Consider the following 24,609-nt stretch of genomic DNA (forward strand, 5'->3'; position numbering starts at 1 on the left):
CATGGGGGGTGGAGACGCGATGGCCAATTCTTGGCTCTAGGGGCGGGACTAAAGGCTCGAGGCGGGACTTGGACAATTGGAGGACCAATACCATGTTCTACGTGGGGCGGGGCTCAGGTGCGGTCGCCCTTGTTTGTCCCCTTCGATGCTCCGTATTGACGAGAGTGTTGCGGTGTTGCAGAAATTCAGGTTGGAATTGTAGACGTGAGTACCGCTCGGCTCACCGGGATATTTGGTGAAGTTATTGAGAGCGGGGGCGAGTCTACGAGGTCTAGTCGTTTCCGAAGCTCGGAACTCGGGTAACAGAGAGGTCGGTTAGCGAACCTTAGCGATTTTAACTGTTAGACTCGATTTGAGAACTGGGTGCTCCCCCATTTCAATCGTGTGGTCCGAGACTTGGGAGTTTGAGAAGGCGGCCTGGGCCCACGTTTCTACCCCCAGAACTGTCTCCTGAGTATCGGGGTGCCTCGCGGCGTGGGACAGGCCAAGCCAAGCAGTCAGGTTACCCGGCAGTAGGATCTCGCTTTGGGGAACTCTGATTCTTTCGTCTTTCTGTTACAGGAGCTCCTTCCAAGTAATTTCTGCTCAGCTATGTCGCCTGATCCAGCTGCATCCCCGGCTCCTGCATCGGTCTCCCTATTTGACCTCAACGCTGATGCTCCCGTCCTTCAGGGCCTGAGCCTGGTGAGCCACTCTCCTGGGGAGGCTCTTCGCACTTCCTGTTCAGGTATCCGGGGAGGTTTGGGGTGGACCCATGAGAACCCACGAGAACCCACGAAGGTTCTTTGGAGCATGTTGCTTCTCTAGGGATAGCCCTCTTATTCTTATTCTCCAGCTCGGGAGCCCACGTTGATTTCTCTTTCTGCTGGATAAAATGTATCTTTAGTTGACTGTGGGTGATTTCCAACACAGACCCCTGAATTGTCATTGCTTATGCCTCATAACATTAACACCACTGCTTTCAAAAACACTTGAAAATTCCTACATATGTGTTTGAAGTTTTAACTAGACTCCAATCATCATTCTCTCTTACTAAATAAAAAGAAAAAAATATGTATTTGGTTTTGTACAATTTTGGTTTGTCTCTGTTTTTTTGTACCTCACAATTAAAAAGAACTTAATCTTGACGAAAATTATTTTCTGCAGGATTTCTCTAAACTATTCCTTTGGTTCATTTAAGTACAATATTTCATTTATATTCATTTTTCCTTACATCCTTTCAGAAGCGTATTTATTGTATAAGATGATTGCTAGTCCGTTTATTTCATAATTACTAGATTGGCTTTGGGCTCCGTTTCTACCTCCTATTACCTTCTCCTTATTTAGGTTCAGGGAAGAATGGGAGCCCAGAAAGAAAACTCATCCAGGGTCCTCCTGATATTTCAGAGAAGTTATTTTGTTCAACCTGTGAGCAGACCTTCCAGAACCACCAGGAACAGGTAAAAGGCTAGGATACAGGGCTAGATGTTGGAAGCATAGATACAGTGGTGAGTGGGGAGAGGTAGACATTTGGTTTGTCTCAATCAAGTCCTTGCTTTGACTAAGGCAGTTGTGTTCCTTGGTCATTACTGGGCTTGGACACGGTGAGGGACACCTCCACTTTCTGCTTCCCTCTTTGCCTCTTATCAGAGGGAACATTACAAGCTTGACTGGCATCGGTTTAACCTAAAGCAGCGTCTCAAGAACAGGCCTCCCTTATCTGCCCTGGACTTTGAAAAGCAGAGCTCTGGAGGTGACAACTGGTGGGAGACCTGTGTGGGAGTAGGATGTGAGGGTGGCAGAAGGCCCTAGTTAAGAAGCTGGATGAAAGGTCAAAGATGGGGTTCCAAACTTGCATGTCTCATGGTGTCCTCAGGAGATCTTTCCAGCATCTCAGGATCAGAAGACTCAGACTCAACCAGTGAGGAGGACTTGCAGCTATTGGACGAGGAGAGGGCTGAATTTGAGAAGCCTGCCCGACCCCCAGGCTTCCACCCCCATCGGGTTCTTTTCCAAAATGCCCAGGGCCAGTTCCTGTCTGCCTACCGCTGTGTCCTAGGCCCTCACCAGGCAAGTAACAGCACAAGTTGTGTGGGTCAACCCCAGCCTAGGTTTCCCCTTAGCCCAGTCCCTTTCTCATTTCTTCCCTTCCTCCCTGTCTGGGTTTGGTTATCACACTTGATAGTGTAGTCTTGGGTTGAACTGACCTGAATCCTGGAAGGGTCAAGGGTAATGGAATTAAATTTGGAAACAGACATATCTAGGGTTGAACTGTGGTTCTACCACTTGATCTTGGCTACCTCTACAAGCCTCAGATTTCCTTATTTGTAAAAGGGACACAAGCCTCAGGGTGGTTGTACTAAATTAGATAAGGTATGTGAAGTACCAGGCACTGGTGCTTGGGAGTCTCTTATTGGTTTCTTGCTCTCAATGACTGCAACAGGTAGAATGTTTGTGCTGCTCCTGTGTCATCCAGGTGCCCCCAGAAGAGGAAGAACTGCTGCTACAGAACCTGCAAAGTGGAGGCCCCACCTACTGCGTGGTGCTCATGGCTGCAGCTGGGCACTTTGCTGGTGCCATTTTCCAAGGGTGAGAGGGTGCTGCATGGGGTGAGGATGGAACAGATCCTGTTAGCCTGGGAGCACCAGCTGGTCTCCAGTACTGAGTCTTGTCTCTACAGAAGAGAAGTGGTGACACACAAAACCTTTCACCGCTACACTGTGCGGGCCAAGAGAGGTACAGCCCAGGGGCTTCAGGATGCCCGGGGTGGGGCTTCCCGCTCTGCTGGAGCAAACTTGAGGCGCTACAGTGAAGCCACATTACATAAGGTGAGTTGGGACCCCCCCAGATCTGGTGGTCCTCTGACCCACACTTCTCCCTCTCAGCTCAACTCATTAAATGTTACGTTTGGGAGGTTTTTTGATCCTATATCCTTCCAAGCTTTTTTCCATATTTCTGGGTAGACAAAGATAGAATAGGGATCCCCAGAGGCTTTAGTCTTCTTACTTTCTCCCTCTGTGTTATCTCCTACCTCCCACTCCCTGCAGTTGATCTATGGGCCATTTTTTGGGTTGGAAATGAAAAAAATAGCAAGTGAAGATATGCAGGGCTGAGTTATTCTCCCCTCTAGGAGGTTCGTGACCTGCTGGCAGGACCAGGCTGGGCTAACGCACTGGAAGAGGCTGGGACAATACTGCTGCGTGCCCCCCGCTCTGGCCGATCCTTGTTCTTTGGAGGCCGTGGGGCACCCCTGCAACGGGGGGATCCCCGACTTTGGGATATCCCCCTTGCCACCCGCAGACCTACCTTTCGAGAGCTACATCATGTGCTCCATAACCTTACCACCTTGTACATCCATGGTGAGCCTTAAGATCCAGATCCCCAGATTCCCTAGACCTTCCTGTACTTTCCAGCCCAAGCCTCAGGGTCTCATTTGTGTATCCAGAGGATACTCTGTCCTTTGAACTGCAGCCCAGTGCACATCTTCATTGAAAGAGACCTGGGCTGGCTTCTCTTCAGCAAAGCTTGAAAAAGATCTTTTGTATTATGGCAGAAGAAGACCCCCGGGAGATAGTCAGATTGGACCCACCTCAGATGCGCTGGAAGACAGTGAGAGAGAGGAAGAAAGTTTCTGAGGAAGAAAGAAGAAAGGTCCGCAGTGATGAAAATGAAGCACTCGGGCAGAATGCAGAATCGTCCAAACAGGGTTTGAGCATTATCTGCCAATGTCAAAGCCCAGCGTCTGCCCTGATAACTTCCCCACTTCCCCATTTATAACATATGCATGCAGCAGTGCCTACAGAAATAGGTTGTCATTGCAATTACTGAGACATGTTTAGTGACCTTATTTCCCAACCTGTTATCTCTTTTATGGATATATTTCCAGTACTTGGAGTAGTCTTGGCATGGAGTAGACACCTGAATCTGTGCTGCCTGAATCTCACATAGTTTGACCTGTCCTATTGGATGCTGTGATTTTGAGCTAACTGCTGCTTCCCTGGTTGTAGACCCTTGATCTGCGTGGCTATCACTGCATCTGTGCTTTCCTCTATTGTGGACATCCTAGGGCTGTTCATAGGGAGAGCCCAGGGACTTCTGTTCCTGCAAATCTTATTCTGGGCCTGTCCTCATCTGGCATAAGAGCATCATTTTTGCATGTGAACTAAGGGATTCAGTTCTTGATAAGCTACTTCATTTATGTTGGGTGGCAAAATAAAAACACTTTATTTCATTTCAGGATCATCTGGATTATCTCTTTATATACTTTCTTTGCATCTGGGGCAGCCAAATCCTTCCACCCTCTGCTTATCCCTTAGATGGATCTAACATTTCAATTTGCTCCCCAGGTGCAGGTTCAGAGGGAGAGGACTGCTTCCAGGTGGAGCTGGAACTAGTGGAGTTGACACTGGAGACCCTGGGTCTTCGTGAGTTTGAAGTATTGCCCAAGCAGAGCAGGAAGAAAAGGAATAAGAAGGACAGAAACCGGGACCTGGAAACTGGGGCACATATGACTCTTCCCAAGCAACCTCATGGAGATGAGCCACTCATGCAGTTGGCCCAGGCCGATACAGCCTCCTTGGGACCATCGCTGGATGAGGCCAAGACCTCTGGTCAGCCAGAGCTATGGGATGTGCTTTTAGCTGCTTGCCGAGCTGGAGATGTTGGGATGCTGAAGCTCCAGCTAGCTGCCAGCCCCCCAGACCCAGGAGTCATGTCTCTGCTCAGTGCCCCCTTGGGCTCCGGTGGCTTCACCCTCCTGCATGCAGCAGCTGCAGCTGGGAGAAGCTCAGTGGTTTGCCTGCTGCTGGAGGCAGGTGCCGACCCCACTGTGCAGTAAGTGAGGGCCCCCTTCTTGAGCCATTTTGGGTATAGAGAGGATAAGCTGGAGACTAAAGTCAGCACTGGCTGCTTAACAGTATTCCCTTGGTCTGGTTAGGTGATGCTAGGAAAGACAGGAGGCAAGTTGAGTCCATTTTTGGGGGTTTTTGCACCTAGGGACTCCCGGGCCCGGCCACCGTATACGGTTGCAGCTGACAAATCAACACGTAATGAGTTCCGAAGGTTCATGGAGAAGAATCCAGATGCCTATGATTACAACAAGGCTCAGGTCAGTTGGAAAAAGAAGAGGCAGAGTGGGAAAGCACCACCAGAGATCCTGGCTGGGTCATTTCTGCTTTCTTGCAGTTTTACCAAGGCCAGCTGGTGTGGCTCTTACCTAATACCTTCCCTGAAATCCTCCAGGTGCCAGGGCCACTGACACCAGCGATGGAGGCACGGCAGGCCACACGGAAAAGGGAGCAGAAGGCAGCTCGGCGGCAGCGAGAGGAACAGCAACAGAGGCAGCGGGAGCAGGAGAAGCAGGAGCAAGAGGAACAGCAGAGATTTGCTGCCCTCAGCGACCGAGAGAAGGTGAGGTCGGAGCTTGTCTCTTCTATAGCAAGGCTGTTTTTCAGGGTCTAATCCATTCCCCAGTATGCAGCTGCTCCTTGGTTACTCTATCCACAATTGTCCTTAACACAACTTCTGTTTTCCTCAGAGAGCTCTGGCTGCAGAGCGTCGACTGGCTGCCCAGTTGGGAGCCCCTACCCCTCAGATCCCTGACTATACAATCATCAATGCACGGTATGGGGATAAAGGTGTGAAGGGGTGGAGTATAATGCTGTAGGGATCATTTAGGGCAAGTGGAATGAGTGCCTACACAGTATTCAGGGGGGTTGTGAAGGGGAGTTGAGACGTTGTGGGCACCTTTGGAGGGAAAACAGAAGTGGCAGGAGGGATGGAGGGGGCTTGGATTGTAAAGTTTCTGGGGTACCTGTCCAGCCATTTTTCTTCCTCTTCTTCAGACGCTGCTGGAGTTGTGGGGCATCCCTCCAAGGCCTCATTCCCTTTCACTACCATGACTTCTCTTTCTGCTCCACACGCTGCCTCCAGGATCATCGCCGTCAGGCTGGGAGGCCATCTTCCTGATTTCTTACAGCTCCACCTGGGGCCAACTCTAGGCCCTGACAGGGTGCATTCACACCAGCTCTAGGTTTCTTCTTCCCCATGAAACCAGAGTATTTGGAAGATTAGGGTGAGGAACACTCAGGGACCAGGACAAAGACAGGGCCAGAGAGGTGTGTGTAGCTGGTACTGTCTTTGGAACTTTAATCACAATAAATTTTGGCAAGGAAACTGCCCTTGTACTTACATTCAGGCCTTCTGGCCTTTGGTTCCTTATGGTCACCATGGCCAACATCAAGGGATCCTGACCACTCCATGACCCAGGTCCAAAGGTTACCTTTCTTTCAGTGCCCACTTAACTCCATTGGTTCAGAGTTACTTTGTATATCAGTTGAGAGGTAATAGACATATGTCTTATGCAAGGTGCTATTGAGGAAAGGCGTGTCCAGGAATTGGACTTGGGGCTGGAGAGGCACATTTTCTAGCTCCAGCAATGTGATTTTGTTGAGGAGTCCCTCAGGAAGCAGCAGGGGTTTTGGCACGTAGAGGGTCTGTTGTGGCCCCCGCTTTGTCCAGTACCGGCCTAAGTTAAACCCATTGATCCAGACTTGGCCCTGGAGATGGGGGAGAGGGGAAAAGAAAGGGTCAGTTCTCAAGGGGGTAAAACCATCCCCTTTTGGGTTTATAATCAGAGGAGTAATTTTTGTTTCCCCTACTTCCATGATGTTTTTCATTAACCACGACACCACCACCATTGGTAATACCTTGGTCCATCCAGGTAGATAGAGAAAGGTGTCCCCGACTGAGCCTAAAATTGGAAATGTTGTAGAGTAGAAGATGGGGCCAGTGGGAGCTTGAGGTTCTGACTTTTTCGGCAACAAGATGGGAAACCGCCACTTTATAAGCTTATCGATATTCAGAGGAAACATCAGCCACTGGGTAAGGAGTCTCTGCCCCAGAATTGGTGGCTCTAACAGGCCCTGTGGGGAAGGAAAATGAAAAATTCATCATCCCCTAACCTCTGAGGCCAAACTCTATCCCTAGTCTGTTAGGCCCCTATCCTTCCAGGGGAGATTGGTCAATAAGGGTATGGAGGAGTGGAAGTTGGCAAAGCTAGCTTACCTTGAAGTCACTGCTGTTAGACCCAAAACTGAGCCTCCCCATGTTCTCCATCAAGATATCCAGTGTAGATCCTTCATTCCCAGTCAAAAATAGTTTGTGTTTCACATTTCGTTCCAAAACACCCTGAAACACCTGTGCATAAGAGATACAGGATCTATGAGAAGGGCTTAGCATCTAGTTCTTGGCCACCACACAGGAAGCCACATTGGGACACCTATCTGGAGGGCAAAGAGACTGTTATCATATCTTCAGTTTCCTGTCCATTCTGGAACTGTATCCTTAGTCAAATTCTTCCCATTCCAGCTTATCCCTGGACCCCCCCCTGAAAATGTGAGCGGGCAGGCAGGAAAGGGTAGATAGAACTCAAGGATCAAGGGTGGTGGGGAGGGAAGGAAATTGGGGGTTACAAGTTAGCCTGGAATTAGGTTCTCACCCCATCCACTAACACGTAGGCACGGTCATGGATTCCATTCTTTGGCACCCAAAGTAGTGTTGGCTCCAAAAAGCTATGGGTCAGATGGGTCCGGTACAGCATAAAGCCATGGTCCTGTGTGTGAAAGAATGAGTACTTAAGATGGACTGAGAGATAAGAAAGGATATTTTGGGGAAGCTGGAGGGGAAATGGGTAGCTGGAGGGTATCAGTGGCTACCCGCTTGTTGAGGAAGGTTGCATTACCATAAACCCCTTACCTGCTTGACAGCCTCAAAGGTCATTGGGAAGAATGAATGGGTGGGCCCTTGGGGGCACAGAAAGCCTAGGAAATCCAGCAAAGCCCCATTCTATTAGAATAAGGGATATGTATTAGAATAGGAAGAAAATATCTGAAGAGAGAGATGGGACAGGAGAGGATATTTAGGAATAAAGGGGTAGAATCAGAAAAGTTGGCAAGGAACTCACCAGTTCCAGAGTCAAAGGTCCAAGCGTCATTTTGAAGCTGGGGGGAGGTAAGGGTCCCAAAGGAATTTCCTGGAACTGAGCCCAAATTCTCTCAGCAGCCACAGGGAAACCACAGAAACAACCCCTATTCCAAGACCCTAGAGCAGGGTTCTTATCTTGGGATCCAGAGAAGGACTTCAGGAGTCTTAAAGACCCTGGAATTTTGCACACACTTGTGTGTAACTCCCCAGAGAATCACATTTGGCTGGGAGGATGGGAAATGTTTCCATGGGATGGCTCAGAGGGCTCTGTGGCCCGGAAAAGAACCACTGCTTCATGGGATCCCTTTACAATTTGAGCACTACCCGCAAATTAATTCAAGCCTTTGGAGCTCGATAAAGTGACAGGGCACCTTGCTGATGACATTTCGAAGAGCAAAAAGCTTAGGTGTGGGGTCTCCTGCTTCAGATAGGGGTGCATCATAGTCATAGCTGGTAGTAATTGGAAGGAAGCGTCCCTTCTCATCAGCACCTGGGATTGAACCGATTTAATTAATTAGTTCAACCTATCTTTCAGATGGTAGGCTCTAAGCAAAGTATGCGCTTGATGCAGAGAATTTTGCCATCAGAGGGGGCAGGTTTGGCCATATCCAGCTTCTAGCCATCCTGATTTCATCTAGCCCTCAGATTCCAATTCTTTGCTACCTCCCTGCTTCCAGCCCCAGGGGCCGTCTGGACTCACCATTCCAGTATCCAAAGTTGGTACCTCCATGGAACATGTACCTGAAGCGAGGAAGGGTGGGGAGAAAGGGGAAAGCTGGTCCAGTGAGTCTTAACTTTCACCCCCAATTCCCCATTACAGATTCACGTTGGCCCCAGTGTCTCCAGTTACATGTTCACACTGGCTCCCAACTTCAGCATGTGCTCTAGTCCCGTAGTTACAGCTGGAATGGACCGTACGGAGTGATTCTGGCCCCAGTAATCCAGCCAACCTGTATAGTACTCAGAGTTCACCTAGAGTGTGAAGTGAAAGGAAAAAGTGGTGAGTGAGATGGGAACTGAGCTCGATCCATTTCCATCCCTGACTTTTGCTTTGCTTCCCCTCCCTGTTGGCCCCTCACCAGTGGCCCATGGGGTTGATAGTTCCGAAGCAGGGCAAAGATTTTGGTTATGTTGTCAGCTGCAGAAAGGAGGCAAAGATGAAAGATAAACATCATAGAAGAGGTGCCCCTTCCCCAGGCCCCGCTCTTGACGCTTGCTCAGGAGACCTGGGCCAAAATCTACAGTGGTAAAGAGTCCCTGGAGAGAGCCACATTTGAGTCCTTCAGGTCCATCTGTGGTAAAGAGCAGGATCTTGTCTCCGAGGAGTGCACGGAAGAGCCCAGCCAGGTGCCGCAAGTATATGAAGTCACAGGCCCTGTAGCTACCATATTCGTTCTCCACCTGCCGGCCGGAGGGAAAGTGGAGCTCAGCTGTGAGGCAGGAAAGATTAAGGATCCCTCGCACCTCCTTCCGCTTGCCCAGATAACTTTCCACATGTACCTGAATGCTAATGATGTTGCCCCCATTGTGGTAGAGCCATGGATATATCTTGGGTAGCAAGACCTCAAACCAGGAGTCCACTGCAGCAAGGAAGTCTAAAGGAAGGAACGGCGCCCTCTGAGCCTGTGCTGCTCTGCTCTTGAGGGACCATCAGAACCTCCCAGCCACCACCCGCATACCCACACTAGCAACTTCAGTGCTGCCTCTACTCTGGGCTGCACCCCACTTGCCCACAAATAAATCTGGGAAGCAGTGACTCTTGCCAGAAGAAACTCTTACCCTAAGCACGTGTGTATTTGCAGGTGAATGAAATTTGAACCTAGGAAACAGTGTTTCTTATAAATTTGTTTTTCCAATGTAGGAAAAACACTGAACAAATCATATAGCGTTGTTATTATGTAATCAATCCTGAACTGGTTATAGCTAGGAAATAGCATGGGAATTCACAGACATGTATAATGTCTGATCTGTACCTTCATGTAACTGATTATCCAGCCAATTTAAGTCATCAAGTGAAAGATCAATGGTTCATATTAGGTATCATATCTTAAATTCTCAAATCCTACTTGTAATTTGCGTCAGAGTCTTGCAGGTTATTACATCTGTCTGATACTGTTTCTCCCCACCCTTCTTCACCTGGCTAACTCTGGCTCATGCTTCAAGTCTTAACTTACATTTCACCTCCTCAAGACAACCTTCTCTGATATCCCAGATTAGGTTAGACCCCCCCGCATTACACACTCTCACAAAACCCAACTTCTCTTTCAGGCACTGAACAAATTATATTTAAGCATTTATTGTGTAATTTTTCCTTATTGGTCTCCTCACTAGTGAGCAGGAACCTAGTCTTTCAGTTCATTTGCTGCATCCCTATCATGGACAACATCTAGCAGATAGAATGTTCTCAAAGTTGTGTTCAGTGAAAACTATTTTGGGGTTTGTTGTTATTGTTCTCAAAACATGTAATTTCTTTACATTTTGTGTTCTGTATAAAGGAGGCCCATGTTTTACTGTCCTCTTTAATCCAAGCATACATTAAATCTCAATCATTCAACAAATATGTATGGGTGTCAACAAAGCACCAAGCACTGTTCTAGGTGTTAGGGATAGAGACGGGAACAAACCAGACAAAAATCTCTGCCCTTGTGGAATTTACTTTCTTGTGGGAGAGGCAGACAAATGTATAGTGTATTAGGACCAAGGAGAGAAAATAAAACAGGGACAGAGGATATAAAATATTGCAGTGAGGGGGCTTAAATTTAAGATTGGGTAGCCAGGGAAGGCTTCCCTGAGGAAGGTGATTTCTGCAGGAAGATGGAGGGAACACCACGTGCAGAGCCTCAAGCAGGACAGGTGTGGTGGTTCTGAAGAATAGCAATGAGGACTGTGTGGCTGGAGCCAAGTCAACAAGGGGGAGAAGAGTAGAATGTCAGTAGGTAACTGGGGCCAATTATATAGGGCCTTGTAAACCATTTTAAGGAATCCACAGCTCATATCCTGAATGAGATGAGAACCTACTGGAGAGATGAAAGGAGAAGTGACATGATCTAAGATTTATATTTAAACATTTTAACAGTTAACAGTGTCATACTGGCTGCTGCATTAAGAACAGACTATGGGGGGGGGTGGGGAGTGGACAACAAAGGGAAAGCAGCTAGGAAGCTATTAAAATAAACCAGGTGAGAGAGGTGGTTTGGATTAGGATGATGGTGGTGGGAGTGATGAAACGTAGTTGACTTCTGGATATATTCTAAGGTTCTGAGGGTAAAGCTGACAGGATTTTCTGATGGATTGAACGTGAGGTATAAGAGATAGATTACACCATAGTTTTAGCCTGATCAATAGGAAAATGGAGTTTCTACTATCTGAGATGGGGAGATTGTAGGAAGAGATGGTTTGGGGATGCAATATCAGGAGCTTGGTTGTATCATTAAGACTTTCAGATTTCCAAACGGAGAAATCAAGTAGGGGGTTGGATAGAAGTCAGGGGATCAGGGTCATTAGCATATTACATAGAATTTAAAGTGATGTGAATAAATGAGAGTATTTGGGAATGAGTATTACTAGAAAAGGGAAGGGTCCAAGGACTGGGCCCTGGTACAATCCAACATTCAGTTGTAAGAGAAATGGAGAAGCACCACGAAGAGACTGAGGAGTGGGAATAAAGGTGGGGGAGGGGAGAGGGAGAGACGAGATAAGTGTGGTATACTGGAAGCCAAGAGAAGAGTACTTCATAGGGCAGAGTGATCATCTGTGCTGATCCTGCTGATTGGTCAAGGAAGATAAGGCTTGAGAGACCACTATGGATTTAGCACTGTAAAGGTCAGTGGTTTTCTTGAGAAAAACAGAGATCTCGTGTTGGTGCTCCATCAATCCTTTATCATTTAAAATGTATTTTATAGTCACCTGAGTTTGGAAAATGCTATGTTGGGCACAGAGCTCTCCAATACTTAAAGAAGTAAAGCAGCATCTGAAGAGTCCCTAACAGATATGAGGCATTCTGCCAGAGAGATCTCTTGAAAAGGTAAAATCAGATTAATCATTCCCTTGCCTCTCATGACTTCATGTGGAATGAAATACAAACTTCCTGAAATACTGGGCATCCTCAGAGCTTAATCTTGAATTCTCATCTTTTCTCTATATACTCTCTCAGCACCCATGAAATTTAAATGCTATCTTCAGACTGATGACTCCCACATTTATATCTCTAACTCAGACCTCTTCCCTAAGTTCCAAACCCCCACATCCTATTGCTTACTTAATATCCTCACTTGACTGTGCCACAGGTAATGAAAATTTAGTATGACCAGAACAGAACTATGGTTTTTCTCCCCAAAGTTGTTCCTCTGCCACCACCATTCTTCTCTATCTTCCCTATGTCGGTAAATGGCACCACCATCTTGACTGGCCAGAAATGTGATTCCTTTCTTTCCCAGTCCTACCCTACTCACCCTCCACTTTTCAATCAAAATTCATCAAGAAGTCCTGGTGATTTTTCATACCAAACTATCCTTTTATTTCCATCTCCACCACCATCACCTTAGTCCAAGCTACCACCATCTCTTTCCTCATCTACAAATCAAGAGTCTCCCAATTAGTTTCTCCACCTCCACCCTTGCTCCTTCAATCCATTTTCCCCAACAGGGCTAATTCATCAGATCATGCCATACCAATAGCTTTCGACTGTACTTAGAATAAAATTCAAACACTTTATCATGGTCTACAAGGTCCTGCATTCATTGTCTCTACCTATCTCCAATTTCATGTTATACTATGCACTCCTTCACCCACTATGCTCCAGCCATGCTGCTCTTTCAGTTACTCAGTCATGTCATGTTCTTTCCCATCTTTGGGCCTTAAAAGATACACTGTTCCCTCTACCTGGACGTTCTTACCTCACTCGTCACATGACCAGGGCCTTCCCTTCCCTGAGGTCAAATGAAATGTTCTCTTCGCATATAAACCCTTCCTGGCTACCCTACCTCTCTGTTACTCACTATCTCAACTGTCTATTATCTTGTGTGCTAATTTTATAGCTTGCAATTAATTTTATTCATAGGTTTAATTTCTAAAAATCTGTCTCCACTATATTACAAGCTCCAGTGCACAGGGACTGAGTCTGTCTGGTGTGCCAGTTTCTAGCATCCTACTGGATAAGTAGGAAACAAAACTACTTGAATGATCTCCAATTTGGGGATGGTGGCTCCAGTTTTTGGCACCCAAATGACTCACTTTTTGTTTGCTTTTTTCTGTATTAAATCTTTTGTTTCAACTCACCTGGATCTGAGGTTCTCAGATTAATTCTAGGGTTTCGAAGCAACCAGGATGGGAGACCTCCCTGAGAAAGACATGAAGACAACAAGAGTGTAGGTTTTGTTTTGGGGTGGAGGCGGGAAGTAGGGAGGAAGTTTAGTGTAGTGCTGGAAGTGGCCACAGAGTGTAGGCAAATGGGAATAGTCTAGGAACTGCACATGGGAGGCTTTGGTTTTATCCCTTCTCCAACTAACTCACCATCTCCCACTCCGCACAGATGTAAGGTCCTGGTCTCAGTATGACGAACAGGTTTGCTAGAGTTGCCTCATGCAAAAACGCAATGAGGTCCCGGCTGCCATTAAAGTTATAGACCCCAGGCTCTGGCTCATGGTAGTTCCAGGGCACGTAACTGAGGAAGGAAGAGTTTAACAGGGCCCAAGGTGGGGAGATGCCGGGGAGACCTAAGGGCCCAGGCCCTGCAGGGAAACTCCAGGAAGCAGTTGGAAGGAGGTCCTTGCCTGCCTTTCTTCATCTTTGCCTGGAAGCCCAGGAGTTTCAACCACTCTCTATACTGAGCCAGTCATCCTGCCCAACCCCCTTCCTAAGGGGGCGGTACGAAGAATAAATCCCGCCCATCCACGGCTTTCACCAGCACTTCTTACAACTGTACGGCATTGAGGCCGCTCATTCGCATCTTGAAAAGCCGGTCTGCCCAAAGCACCCGCGGAACCCGGAAATAGTGCATGCTTCCAGAAACGTAGCGGAACGGGGCCCCGTCGAGAAGGAATCTGTCTTTATACAGATCCACTACGAAAGACCGAGCCTCTGCCTGAAAAAGGGAAGGAGAGATGGTGCTTAGCAGACGTCTGGAGTAGGGCTTAGCGTCTGCCAAGAGCGGAGCGGATGGAATTAGCCCCTCCCACTACCTTGTTGTTAATTTTACTTTCTCTGCATCAGCCGGCTCTGATCCCGCCTCACCGCACCCAGCGGGAGGGTTCAAAACTCCCGACTTACCTGGGCCAGCAGCAGTGTCAGGAGCGGCAGCAGCAGGGAGGGAAGGCAGGGCAGCCTCTGGGGAGCCATGGCGCTTGCAGGGCTCCTCTAGTCTGAGACGGCGTTCCGTCACGTGGCGGATTCCTGGGAAGGAACCTCAGCGAGCAAGGGGGCGGAGACCACCCCAAATTGCCAGGCGGTTAGCCTAGACTTTGTTTCCAGCCTTGCAGCTACCCGCCACTGTACTAGATGGTAAAGTCCTTTACATCTTGCTACTCAAAAGGGCAGTCCACAAACCAGCTTCATCAGCGTCACCTGGCAGCTTGTTACAAAGGCATAGCCTCAGGTCCTATCTCAGTACTACGGAATCAGAATTTGTATTTTAACAAGATCCCCAGGCGATCCTCTGCACATTCTAGATTGAGAAGCACCTCTCTTACTACACTGAGCTCCCTGAAAGCTTCTAGCACAGCACAGGTTAATCTAGAGGAATCAATGTCAGAACCAAGGGAAATCGTAGGAAAATCTTCCTGATGAGCGGGGATATGAATAGGGGAATCAGGTTACAAGAGGGATCTATTTCCTTGAGAGCCTTGTTTCAGCAAAAGGGCTCATCCAGGCCATTTCATCTTCTTTGGAAGTGCACCCCTCCCCAACTTATCCCTGCCTGCTAGAGATGTCAAGGACAACTGCTTGATGCTAAGGTTTTGGAATTTGGGAATTTTCAAGCCTGGGATGTGAGGACTAGGGTAGTAAGTATTATTATTATTACTGTTTATTGATACTTACTGACGGCTATGTGTCAGATATTGTGCTTAACACTTAACATCTCACTTTATCCTCAAACAACTCTGTAAGGTAAATAATTATCAATTTTACAAAAGAGGAAACTGAGAGTAAGAAATATTAAGTAATCTGTCATAGGTCAAACAACCAGTTTAGTAGAGCTGGGATTTGAACTAGGCAATTTGGCCTCATAGGTGATGCAGTTAACTTTAAGTTCTACTGTACCTATTTTAGAGTTAGTAAAGAGGCTTGGAGGGGGTCAGTAACTCCTGAGGTGACACTGCTAGTAGGCTATTAAATCCGGATTTGGATCCTGGCAGTGTGGTTCAAAAGCCTGAGCTCTTAATCACTAGGGCTAGGGTAGTGAGATACAAGCCAGACCCCCGGAGGCTGAACTGCATCAGAGTTCTAGGAGTCCAGCACTCCAGCACCAGCCCCTCCCTGCACTCCCCAGTCGGGTTGGACTATTGTCGGCAGCTTTCTGGCCCCAGCACGCCAGGCATATGAGGCCTCCTACCTCGGACATTGGGAGATGGAGGTCCTGGGGCCCTCGGGCCAGGCCCGGCTTTGCTCCGCTTTGATGCAGATGCCTGCGTCTTGACCCCTACTGAAGGCCAGGTGGGGAACCCTCGCCCGGGTCCCGGGACCCGTCCTCCCCCAGCTCTAGCCTGCCCCTGGCCTCCCAGCTCCGCGCCTCCACATCTTCCGGGTACCCAGCCGTTGCTAGGATACCGCGGGCCGTTACGCCAGCGCGGACTGATGATGTAACCACTGCTTCCGGTCTCTGGCGGTCGCGCCCCGGCCAGGTTAGTGAGGAGTCCCAGCTGGCAGAGCGCCCCGAGCCGGGGCTGGGCTCTAAAAGGGGTGGGCGCCAGCCGCGCATCTCCCCTGGCACTACTCTGTGCCCTGACTTCGTGGCCCGACGGGCGTGGGAGCGGGGGCCACCCAAAGGTGGACTAGGCTTGGAGGAAGCGGCCTGGTAGTCGCTGCGTGGCCTGAGGTTTTAAAGCCCCTCAGCGCAGCCTTCTTGGAGCTAGCGTTGCCAGGGCCCATTTCTTTAGACGCGAATATAGTTTCCTGGGCCTGGGCTCTTCGCGTTGTTACTTCGGGGACCTGTCCGTGACCCTGCCGTTCTGTTCCTTCCAGCATGATCCGCTGGGCCCCCCGCACATCGCTTGGAAAAACCCACTCGCCCTGGACGGACCCTTCGGCAGCCTCAGACGGTCTTTGAGGAGGATGACTGAGACACTATGGGCCACGCGCTGTGTGTCTGCTCTCGGGGAACTGTCGTCATTGACAATAAGCGCTACCTCTTCATCCAGAAACTGGGGGAGGGGTGAGTGCTTGATAATCAGTTCGCTGGCCCCCAGGGTGATAGTGAATGAGGGACATCAGTCTGCACTTGATAAGGGTACAAGGGTTTTATCCCCGTCCTCTAACTCACCTCACAGGGCCTAGCCATATGGTAATCAAGAAAGTGGATTCTGGAGTCAGGCCTCCTAGGTCCACCCTGTATGACCTTGGTAAACCATGGTTTCTTTGTTTGCTTAATGGGGACAATTATCCTGCCTCACTGATGGAGTTGTGAGGATTAAATGAGATGATGCTTGTAAAATGTCTAGCCCAGGGCCTGGTTTATAAGCAGTTGGTAAAGGTTGGCTATTCAGTTATTGAGCATCTATCACGTGCAGGACATGTTATGACCACAGGACCTCAAAGAGGATCGTGTCTCTGCTCTTGCAGGGCCCAAAGTATAATAATCTTGAGACTTCTCTTAGAGCCACATCTTGGGAGGGTTTCTACTAAATGAGAAATACACCCCCTTCCTCCTCCAAGGAAATCCCCTCTGGGTTCAGGCAGTGTGGAGATGACTGAGGTCCTTCATTGACCCTTTGATCCACAGTGGGTTCAGCTATGTGGACCTAGTGGAGGGGTTACATGATGGATGCTTCTACGCCCTGAAGCGAATCCTGTGTCATGAGCAGCAAGACCGCGAGGAGGCCCAGCGAGAAGCAGACATGCATCGCCTCTTCCATCATCCCAACATCCTTCGCCTTGTGGCTTACTGTCTGAAGGAACGGGGCCCTAAACATGAGGCCTGGCTGCTGCTACCCTTCTTCAAGGTCAGAAGGACTCCAGCTTATGGAGGGGTTGCAACGGAGCCACCTGCCTAGGGTTTTGTGAGCAGTCAAGCATGTTAGGAAGCTAGGGCTATGTCCAAGATTTAGCCACTTCAGATTTGGGGTTTAGAGGAACCCAGGTGGGACTTTGGGGGTTGAGGTGTGTGTGGAGAAGGGGTTGATAGATGTTGGCATAGGGAAGGGATCATATCCAGGGAGCAGAGAACTGAGAAGTTATCTCCAACTGCGGGGAAACCTGTGTTGCAGAGAGGTACGCTGTGGAATGAGATAGAAAGGCTGAAGGACAAAGGCAACTTCTTGACTGAGGATCAAATCCTGCTGTTGCTGCTGGGTATCTGCAGAGGCCTTGAAGCCATTCATGCCAAGGGTTATGCCCACAGGTCAGTGGGAAGACCCTGTATATTTGCTGGGGCAGAGAGGAAGAGCCTTACCAAGAGAAATGGGAAGTCTCTGCTCTCTTCCCAAGAAACAGCCCCCAGGATTCTTTTGCTCCCTAGGATTCCAGCCTCCCTGTCCAGGGATATTCACAGTTCATTTCCACTTCCCTATAGGGACCTGAAGCCCACCAACATCTTGCTTGGAGATGAGGGGCAGCCAATTTTAATGGACTTGGGTTCCATGAATCAAGCATGCATTCAGGTGGAGGGCTCCCGCCAGGCCCTGGCCCTACAGGTAAGAGAGTCTCCTGGTTCCTTTGTCCACATGTTCCCCATCCCTGACCCTTTTTGGTACATGCCCCGGTTTGGTCATATGACAGTGACCTCTTCCCCACTTTTGAACTCTGGGGCCACTGTTCCAGGACTGGGCAGCCCAGCGATGTACTATCTCCTACCGGGCTCCAGAGCTCTTCTCGGTGCAGAGCCACTGTGTTATCGATGAACGGACTGACGTCTGGGTGAGGAGCATGTGGGTCGGGATCTGGGCAGGGGAAGTGCTGCTCTGTACTCACTGTGCAGTAGAGGAGTATGTCTTTGGTTTCTACTGCATGAGGCCCCTGGAACCCTGGTATGTCCCCATCCCCTTGACTTCCTTCCTAGGCACTGTCACTGATACTGTACACAGTTGGTCAGGAAGTGGTATAATCCCTGCCGCTCAACAGGGTGGGTACAGCTAAATACCAGGGCTGAAAACAGTGACTAAATAAGGAGTGCAGAGGCCTCCAGCTAACTGGCAGTTTCCTTGGGCCCTGGTGGTGCCACGTGGCTGAGGTTGGTATATTCTTTTTAGCTTGTGTAGCCTCCTTACCCTACTGCAGTAAGGGAGGGATGTCACCTTCATTAGTCCCTTCCAGGGAATAACCAAGTGGTGCTCAGTCCCTAGGCTGTGTACTGTATGCCATGATGTTTGGGGAAGGTCCTTATGACATGGTGTTCCAGAAAGGTGACAGTGTGGCCCTTGCGGTGCAGAACCAACTCAGCATCCTGCAAAGCTCCAGGTGAGCTATAAAAGGGGCACCAAGCATTTCAGACTCCTCTCTGGTATTTGCTGTGTCTTGCACTCTCCTCCCTCCTCCCTCTGCAGGCATTCTTCAGCATTGAGGCAGCTGCTGGCCTCGATGATGACTGTGGACCCCCAGGAGCGCCCCCACATTCCTCTCCTCCTTGGTCAGGTGGAGGTACTGCAGCCCCCTGCTCCTGGCCAGCACACTACCCAAATCTGAAGAAACCAGTGGCCATGAGGTAGACCCCTTGTGCCTTAGAAAGAGGCTCCTGTGTCCCTCATTGGACTCTCTATTGATTCCATCCTAGACTGCTCTCTTACAGTTGATGGAAGGGGAGAGGTGGGGACAGCCATCTTGATCCCACACTTGCGCTTCTGCTCCCTACCCCCTAGAGCAACAAATGGACAAGGTGCCTGATCGAGCTGGCGAGTGGGGGTCAGGAGAAAGGGAAACTGATACAATATGGTACACAGCTCTGAGCGGGACTGCTGAGCTCACATCATGGTCTGCCTCCAAATATGGGAGCAGGAGAATGTATAAACAGAAGAATAAAGTGAAAGCAGGCTGGTATGGTTCTTAGTTTCATTGTTCTTGAGTGAGAGAAAGGGTGCAAGGGGCCCAAAGTCTGGTTGCCATTTCCAAAGGAACAGCCTGGGAAGGACTGGCATACTCAGGAAAGGTGTGGCTTCACCATTCCTTGTAAGGAGGCAGATATTCTCACCTTAGATCTTGCTGGTTGCCGGTGGAGAATTCTGCTCCTAGCTTGTCTTCGTGAAAAATTTCAAGCTGCTCTGGCTCGAGCTGGCTTCAAAACCCATGCCAAGAACTGGGACCAGGGCCCCCTAAAAGCAAACTATTTCTTCCCTTCTCTCACTCCCAGGGGTGGGTAGCTTAGTTGAAGCAGCCCAGCCGGTTTGCCAGGCAAGGACTTATGGGTGGAGACATCTGAGTAAGTTTTGGAACAGCTGCCTAACAGGTCTGCCAGCCTCCGCCTGGGGGTAAGGAGAGTGGAGGTGGCATCCATTTTAGCCTAGGTCTCATTGATGGTTCTAGCTCACACACAGTTAATGATTAACGAGGCCAGGGTGGTGAGGCAGTATCTAGCTGCCACTTCCTGCCCGTTCTGCTGAGTAAACAGGGGCCCTGCCTTAGCTGGGTTTGAAACCTGTTCCCCAGGGTAGGGCACTGCGTCCCTGAGTCACTAGGGAGGGGAAGCAAGGCAGGGTTGGCATCTGCTCCTGAGATCGAGGCTTCTTTCCCCAACCCCGCCCAACCCCATGCTGACATCAGCGTGGGTCCTAGGGTGCCTATTAGCAAAGTTGAAATTGTCCCCAGGGCTCTGGCAGGAGGCTCCCACCAGCTACTCCAGGAGGCCAGAAAGAAAGCACAAACGGGAGACAACCTGACTTTTAATGGCAAAACCCTGAGCCCCAGCAAAGCAGCAAGACAGACAGTAAGCTATGCAAAGCTTCTGGGAGGTTCAGTGGCACAAACAACTCAAAAGAGATGGCCCTTGTTCCCTCCCATCCCCCAAGCTTATGACTAGGCTTCATGCCCAGGAACTCTGGGCCAGCCCAGCCCCACTCCCAAACCCTGGGCCAAGTCTTGCTTCCAGAGTTGGTGAATGCAGAAACAGCAGGAAGAACAGGATAGCAGTCCAGCTCTCAAATACAGAAACTACTGGACTTAAACTCCTACTTGGAAAGGAAGTAAAGACACATATCCTTCAAGAGCTTGTGGCTGGACATGCAGGTCCATGGCTTAGTCCTTACTTCCTCACTATCTTGGGTTTCCCTAGGACCGTACATCAAGGTCCCTAGGGTCATGCTTCCTGGGCCTGGCAAGGGCCCTTTGACAGTTCTCACCTTCAGCCATGGCAGGGAAAAGGGTCATGAGCAGCAAATAGCAGCAGAAGCAGCAGTAGCAGCAGCACAAAGAAGGCAGCAGAAGCTCAAGCACTCACAGAGGTGACAAGAAACCATGCAAGTAGACTGTTTATTTCGAAATGATTTTGCAATAAACATAGTAATGGGCTCCAGGCAGCTGTTCTATTCTTCCCCCTCATCTTCGTCCTCATAGGAGTCGATGCCCACTTCCTCATAATCCTTCTCCAGAGCAGCCATATCTTCCCGGGCCTCGGAGAACTCACCTTCTTCCATGCCCTCACCCACGTACCAGTGCACAAACGCCCTCTTGGCATACATCAGGTCGAACTTGTGGTCCAGGCGGGCCCAAGCCTCGGCGATGGCAGTTGTGTTGCTCAGCATGCACACGGCGCGCTGCACCTTGGCCAGGTCACCCCCAGGCACCACAGTGGGTGGCTGGTAGTTGATACCAACCTTGAAGCCCGTGGGGCACCAGTCCACAAACTGAATACTGCGCTTGGTCTTGATGGCGGCGATGGCGGCATTGACATCCTTGGGCACCACGTCTCCACGGTACAGCAGGCAGCAGGCCATGTACTTGCCATGACGGGGATCACACTTCACCATCTGGTTGGCAGGCTCAAAGCAGGCATTGGTGATCTCCGCCACTGACAGCTGCTCATGGTAGGCCTTCTCTGCAGAGATGACGGGTGCGTAGGTAGCCAGGGGGAAGTGGATGCGGGGGTAGGGCACCAGGTTGGTCTGGAACTCTGTCAGGTCCACGTTGAGGGCCCCGTCAAAGCGCAGGGAAGCTGTGATGGAGGAGACAATTTGGCTGATGAGGCGGTTGAGGTTGGTGTAAGTTGGGCGCTCAATGTCCAGGTTTCGGCGGCAGATGTCATAGATGGCCTCGTTGTCCACCATGAAGGCACAGTCTGAGTGCTCCAGGGTGGTATGGGTGGTCAGGATGGAGTTGTAGGGCTCGACCACGGCAGTGGACACCTGGGGGGCTGGGTAGATGGAGAATTCCAGCTTGGACTTCTTGCCGTAGTCCACGGAGAGCCGCTCCATCAGGAGTGAGGTGAAGCCAGAGCCTGTTCCACCTCCAAAGCTGTGGAACACCAGGAAGCCCTGAAGTCCTGTGCACTGGTCAGACTGAAAGGAAAGAAAGAGAAAGAGCAATGTAGGTACAGTAGAGGGAGTCTGTGGAGCTTGATCTTCTCACTCCATAAAAACTTAAACTATCTCAGTAGTCAGGGCAGAGACTAATGTGTATCCCACAGTTGCAGGATCACATTTTGGATCATGCACAATGAGAGACGACCTCCTAAAATGATTGGAAAACAGCATTCCTGACCATTAGCATAGTCTCAGGAGCCCCCTCCCTCTATGCCAGCTTCTCACCAGCTTGCGGATCCGGTCCAGCACGGGGTCAATGATCTCCTTGCCAATGGTATAGTGGCCGCGAGCATAGTTGTTAGCAGCATCCTCTTTCCCAGTGATAAGCTGCTCTGGGTGGAAGAGCTGTCGATATGGGCCATTTCGGATCTCATCTGGAAGGACATAAACCACATGGTTAGGGCAAAAACCACAAGGCTGGGTTCAGCAGGAACCTCCCTCCCCCAAAGTGGTAGCTGCAGCCAGATGTGTGGAAGGGCTCATCCTTCTGCCAGCCTGAGATAGCAGAATGTGAGAGGAACACAGACCTGCTGCCCAGGCCAGCCTGAGGTCAGCTTGACCTCTTCAGCTCAAACCAGGCTAGAAATTTTCAGGGCCAGGATAGCCAGGTCTAGACACTCTTTTTCCAGAAAGAAGCTTAAAGTCACTCTCCTTTCTCCTCAACTCTTGCCCCCACTTCTTCTCACCAATGACAGTGGGCTCCAAATCCACAAAAACTGCCCGGGGCACATGTTTTCCAGCACCGGTTTCACAGAAGAAGGTGGTGAATGAGTCATCCCCTCCACCAATGGTCTTGTCACTGGGCATCTGCCCATCAGGCTGAATCCCATGTTCCAGACAGTAGAGCTCCCAGCAGGCATTGCCCATCTGGACACCTGCCTGCCCCACATGGACCGAGATGCATTCACGCTGAGGGATAAAGAGAAGGGACACAGAATAAGCCCCACGCCCACAAGTCCTCACTTGGTGAGTATCTCTCCCCTCCTGTCACCTACCAGCTAGGATGACTCAGTTGGCAAGAGTGAGGGCTCGGGGCTGGGCAGTGGTCAGAAGAGGCTGGCAGCCTGCCTAAGCTCCCCATCTCAGCACTCCCCAACTGGAGGCACCCAGGAGGGCAGGCCAACCTGTTGGCCTCCTCTTCAGTGGGGTTCTTGTCAAGCAAGAGCTGCAGCTCCACATGACCCTGCCACCTTCACAGGATGCTCAGGGAGCACAGAGGGCAAGTGCATATGAGACAAGCCAACACTGCAGTGACTGGAAGAAGAGGCTTTTCAGCCACTCCTGATGCCTTTTGCCCACAAAGCCAACTCAGCAAGAGCAGTGAGTTTATAGCTAGAGGCCCCTCACTTGATGAATTCGTTGCTTTGAGGATGAACTAGGACTTCATATAACCCTCTCCCTCTTTCTTTCCTGTGGGCTGCAGTGGTTTCAACCTTCCATTCCAGCATCAACTGACCACACTGACCATCAGGATATCACCCCCTTCCCCCCCATGCACACACCTTTAGACGCATCTGGCTCCTCTCCCCACCTCCACCCCTGAGCTCTGGGTGCCTTGCCCATCTTCAGCTACCCACCAGCCAGCAGCTGTGATGCTAGTCTGACAGCAGGGGTGGGCAACAGGGATTGGGGGCAGTGGGGCACTTCTGGCCTTACACTTCATCCCTGCCAGTCCAAAGTTAAACCCCTGAAGAGACAAAGTGCTGCATAGTCCCGGGCAAGGCCCGCAAAACCTCCTTTCCCAACCAGGGAAATGGCGGGTGACATTACCCAACACCCAGGAAAGGAAGCGGAACCTGCGGTGAGGCCCCAAAGGTAACAGGCGTTGCCCGGGGCAAGTGAGGGCCATCCTGCCCCCCGGCTCTGCATCCCCTCCCCCTAGATTCTTTCCAGTTACATCCCAGCCGAATGAGGGGATTGGATTTCGGCCCCCGCTCCCGGGCTATAAATACCGCCCCCCCACCACCGCCACTCACACCTCTTTCCCCTCCCCCCAGCCTGGCCTCGGCCTGCGCTCGCGCGCAGCGCCAGCTGTCTCTGCCCGTCCGTGCAGCCCAGCTTTGGCTGGAGAGCGGCCGGCTCGTCTTCCGAGGCCGAACCCCATTTCCACCATCCCTCCTGGATCCGAAGTGGGGTGCTGAGTCACTGGAGGGGCAGTGGATAGGAGGAATGCACACAGAGTCGGAAATAAAGGGGATGTGGGACCAAGCAGCCTGACCGCCTTCCACCTTCTTGCACCCAGCACGGGTACGGCCTGTTCCAGGGGCGGTGAGTGGGGTGGCGGTAGGCAGCCAAGCGGGTCCTCCCCAGCCCACGAAAAGGACACGGCGCGAGAGCGCGTGACTCTCCGCAAGCATTTGAGTATAAATGCTTGGTGGGGCAGGGGGACAGATCACCAGAACGGCTTCTCTCTGCTAGGCAAGACACCCACTCCACCCCAACCACCCTCCCAGCCTGCGAAGGTGGACAACGCGGCTCGGCCAAAGTCACCAGGCCGGGGGTGGGGGCGGTGCAAAAACCCTTGCACTTCCTCGAAACCCGGAACGCCGAGTGCCCTGGGCAACCCGGGAGGAGAGGGTCTTCCGAAGGAGGGAGGGGGCAGCCAGGAAGGGCGCGATCCCAGGGGGTCGCACTCACCATGGTGAGTCCGGGCGGTGCGTCTCACGTTGAGTCGGGGTGACGGGTCTCAGTGAGAACTGCGCTAGCTGCAGTGCCGCACAGCTCTTATATACGGGGGGGCGGGGCCCGCGCGCTTGGCTCGCCCACTGCGGGCTGGGCAGCCCGGAAGCCACGCCCCCCACCGAGGGGTAGGCGGCCCCCAGAAGTGTGCCCGGGCCAGGTCCCTTCCCACTGCCGCGCCCTTGTCCCTCACCTGCCCGCCGTCGGTTAGGAAGAGCTGCCCGGGCTTTAGCCCTTCGCTCCCTGTTTTGAGCCAACACTCTGGGCTCCCGAGCTCCGTAGTAGGGACGCAGGGCGCGGTGGCAGGGCG

At 50.8% G+C, this 24,609-nt stretch overlaps 4 protein-coding genes across 10 annotated transcripts; 2 read left to right on the top strand and 2 right to left on the bottom strand.

Annotated features, from left to right (window-relative positions):
• The first annotated feature begins 137 nt into the window (after positions 1–137).
• ANKZF1 (ankyrin repeat and zinc finger peptidyl tRNA hydrolase 1) lies at positions 138–6,153 on the top strand. 5 transcript variants are annotated; one of them, XM_037849727.1, is made up of 14 exons: positions 138–204; positions 562–727; positions 1,327–1,439; positions 1,630–1,732; positions 1,856–2,049; positions 2,423–2,568; positions 2,660–2,807; positions 3,110–3,338; positions 3,533–3,685; positions 4,326–4,812; positions 4,975–5,086; positions 5,221–5,388; positions 5,516–5,601; positions 5,823–6,153. In XM_037849727.1, exons 2-14 carry the CDS (start codon positions 592–594, stop codon positions 5,944–5,946), a joined length of 2,199 nt encoding a protein of 732 aa, XP_037705655.1. In that variant the 5' UTR covers positions 138–204; positions 562–591; the 3' UTR covers positions 5,947–6,153. The 5 variants fall into 5 exon arrangements, with proteins under 5 accessions (XP_037705655.1, XP_037705658.1, XP_037705657.1 ...); XM_037849730.1 differs by having other exon boundaries at positions 2,456–2,568; XM_037849729.1 differs by lacking the exon at positions 138–204 and adding an exon at positions 209–299.
• On the bottom strand, positions 6,101–15,712 carry GLB1L (galactosidase beta 1 like). 3 transcript variants are annotated; one of them, XM_037849732.1, is made up of 18 exons: positions 15,512–15,712; positions 14,998–15,059; positions 14,230–14,352; positions 13,878–14,044; positions 13,474–13,624; positions 13,240–13,300; positions 9,463–9,557; positions 9,189–9,363; positions 9,042–9,100; positions 8,813–8,934; positions 8,663–8,703; positions 8,334–8,452; positions 7,943–8,017; positions 7,735–7,824; positions 7,478–7,591; positions 7,045–7,176; positions 6,687–6,902; positions 6,101–6,536 (listed from the first exon to the last, which is right to left on the bottom strand). In XM_037849732.1, exons 3-18 carry the CDS (start codon positions 14,296–14,298, stop codon positions 6,267–6,269), a joined length of 1,956 nt encoding a protein of 651 aa, XP_037705660.1. In that variant the 5' UTR covers positions 14,299–14,352; positions 14,998–15,059; positions 15,512–15,712; the 3' UTR covers positions 6,101–6,266. The 3 variants fall into 3 exon arrangements, with proteins under 3 accessions (XP_037705660.1, XP_037705661.1, XP_037705662.1); XM_037849733.1 differs by lacking the exon at positions 14,998–15,059; XM_037849734.1 differs by lacking the exons at positions 13,474–13,624; positions 13,878–14,044 and having other exon boundaries at positions 15,512–15,711.
• An 11-nt stretch (positions 15,713–15,723) lies between these two features.
• On the top strand, positions 15,724–19,151 carry STK16 (serine/threonine kinase 16). Its single transcript, XM_037849737.1, has 8 exons — positions 15,724–15,800; positions 16,141–16,330; positions 16,898–17,117; positions 17,382–17,515; positions 17,687–17,807; positions 17,935–18,030; positions 18,449–18,570; positions 18,657–19,151. The coding sequence occupies exons 2-8, from the start codon at positions 16,245–16,247 to the stop codon at positions 18,793–18,795; spliced, it is 918 nt and encodes a 305-aa protein (XP_037705665.1). The 5' UTR covers positions 15,724–15,800; positions 16,141–16,244; the 3' UTR covers positions 18,796–19,151.
• Positions 19,152–19,965: 814 nt separating this feature from the next.
• Positions 19,966–24,395, bottom strand: TUBA4A (tubulin alpha 4a). The gene is made up of 4 exons (XM_037849736.1): positions 24,258–24,395; positions 22,307–22,529; positions 21,846–21,994; positions 19,966–21,596 (listed from the first exon to the last, which is right to left on the bottom strand). Exons 1-4 carry the CDS (start codon positions 24,258–24,260, stop codon positions 20,625–20,627), a joined length of 1,347 nt encoding a protein of 448 aa, XP_037705664.1. The 5' UTR covers positions 24,261–24,395; the 3' UTR covers positions 19,966–20,624.
• Positions 24,396–24,609: the final 214 nt, after the last annotated feature.

The sequence above is a fragment of the Choloepus didactylus genome, chromosome 9, assembly GCF_015220235.1.
Source record: "Choloepus didactylus isolate mChoDid1 chromosome 9, mChoDid1.pri, whole genome shotgun sequence".
NCBI classification, from domain to species: domain Eukaryota; kingdom Metazoa; phylum Chordata; class Mammalia; order Pilosa; family Megalonychidae; genus Choloepus; species Choloepus didactylus.

Bases quoted from the DNA above. Each gene is read 5' to 3' on its own strand.
- TUBA4A (XM_037849736.1), bottom strand. The intron at 21,995-22,306 runs GTGAGAAGAAGT...ATGTCCTTCCAG, and splicing joins TTTGGAGCCCACTGTCATTG to ATGAGATCCGAAATGGCCCA. The intron at 21,597-21,845 runs GTGAGAAGCTGG...CTTTCCTTTCAG, and splicing joins TGGACCGGATCCGCAAGCTG to TCTGACCAGTGCACAGGACT.
- STK16 (XM_037849737.1), top strand. From the start codon at position 16,245: ATGGGCCACGCGCTGTGTGTCTGCTCTCGGGGAACTGTCGTCATTGAC. The intron at 17,516-17,686 runs GTCAGTGGGAAG...ACTTCCCTATAG, and splicing joins GCCAAGGGTTATGCCCACAG to GGACCTGAAGCCCACCAACA. The intron at 18,571-18,656 runs GTGAGCTATAAA...CTCCCTCTGCAG, and splicing joins AGCATCCTGCAAAGCTCCAG to GCATTCTTCAGCATTGAGGC.
- ANKZF1 (XM_037849727.1), top strand. From the start codon at position 592: ATGTCGCCTGATCCAGCTGCATCCCCGGCTCCTGCATCGGTCTCCCTA. The intron at 1,733-1,855 runs GTGACAACTGGT...TGGTGTCCTCAG, and splicing joins TGAAAAGCAGAGCTCTGGAG to GAGATCTTTCCAGCATCTCA. The intron at 3,339-3,532 runs GTGAGCCTTAAG...GTATTATGGCAG, and splicing joins TACCACCTTGTACATCCATG to AAGAAGACCCCCGGGAGATA.
- GLB1L (XM_037849733.1), bottom strand. From the start codon at position 14,298: ATGGCTCCCCAGAGGCTGCCCTGCCTTCCCTCCCTGCTGCTGCCGCTC. The intron at 8,935-9,041 runs GTGAGGGGCCAA...TTCACACTCTAG, and splicing joins ATCAACCCCATGGGCCACTG to GTGAACTCTGAGTACTATAC. The intron at 8,453-8,662 runs GTGAGTCCAGAC...GTTCAATCCCAG, and splicing joins CAACTTTGGATACTGGAATG to GTGCTGATGAGAAGGGACGC.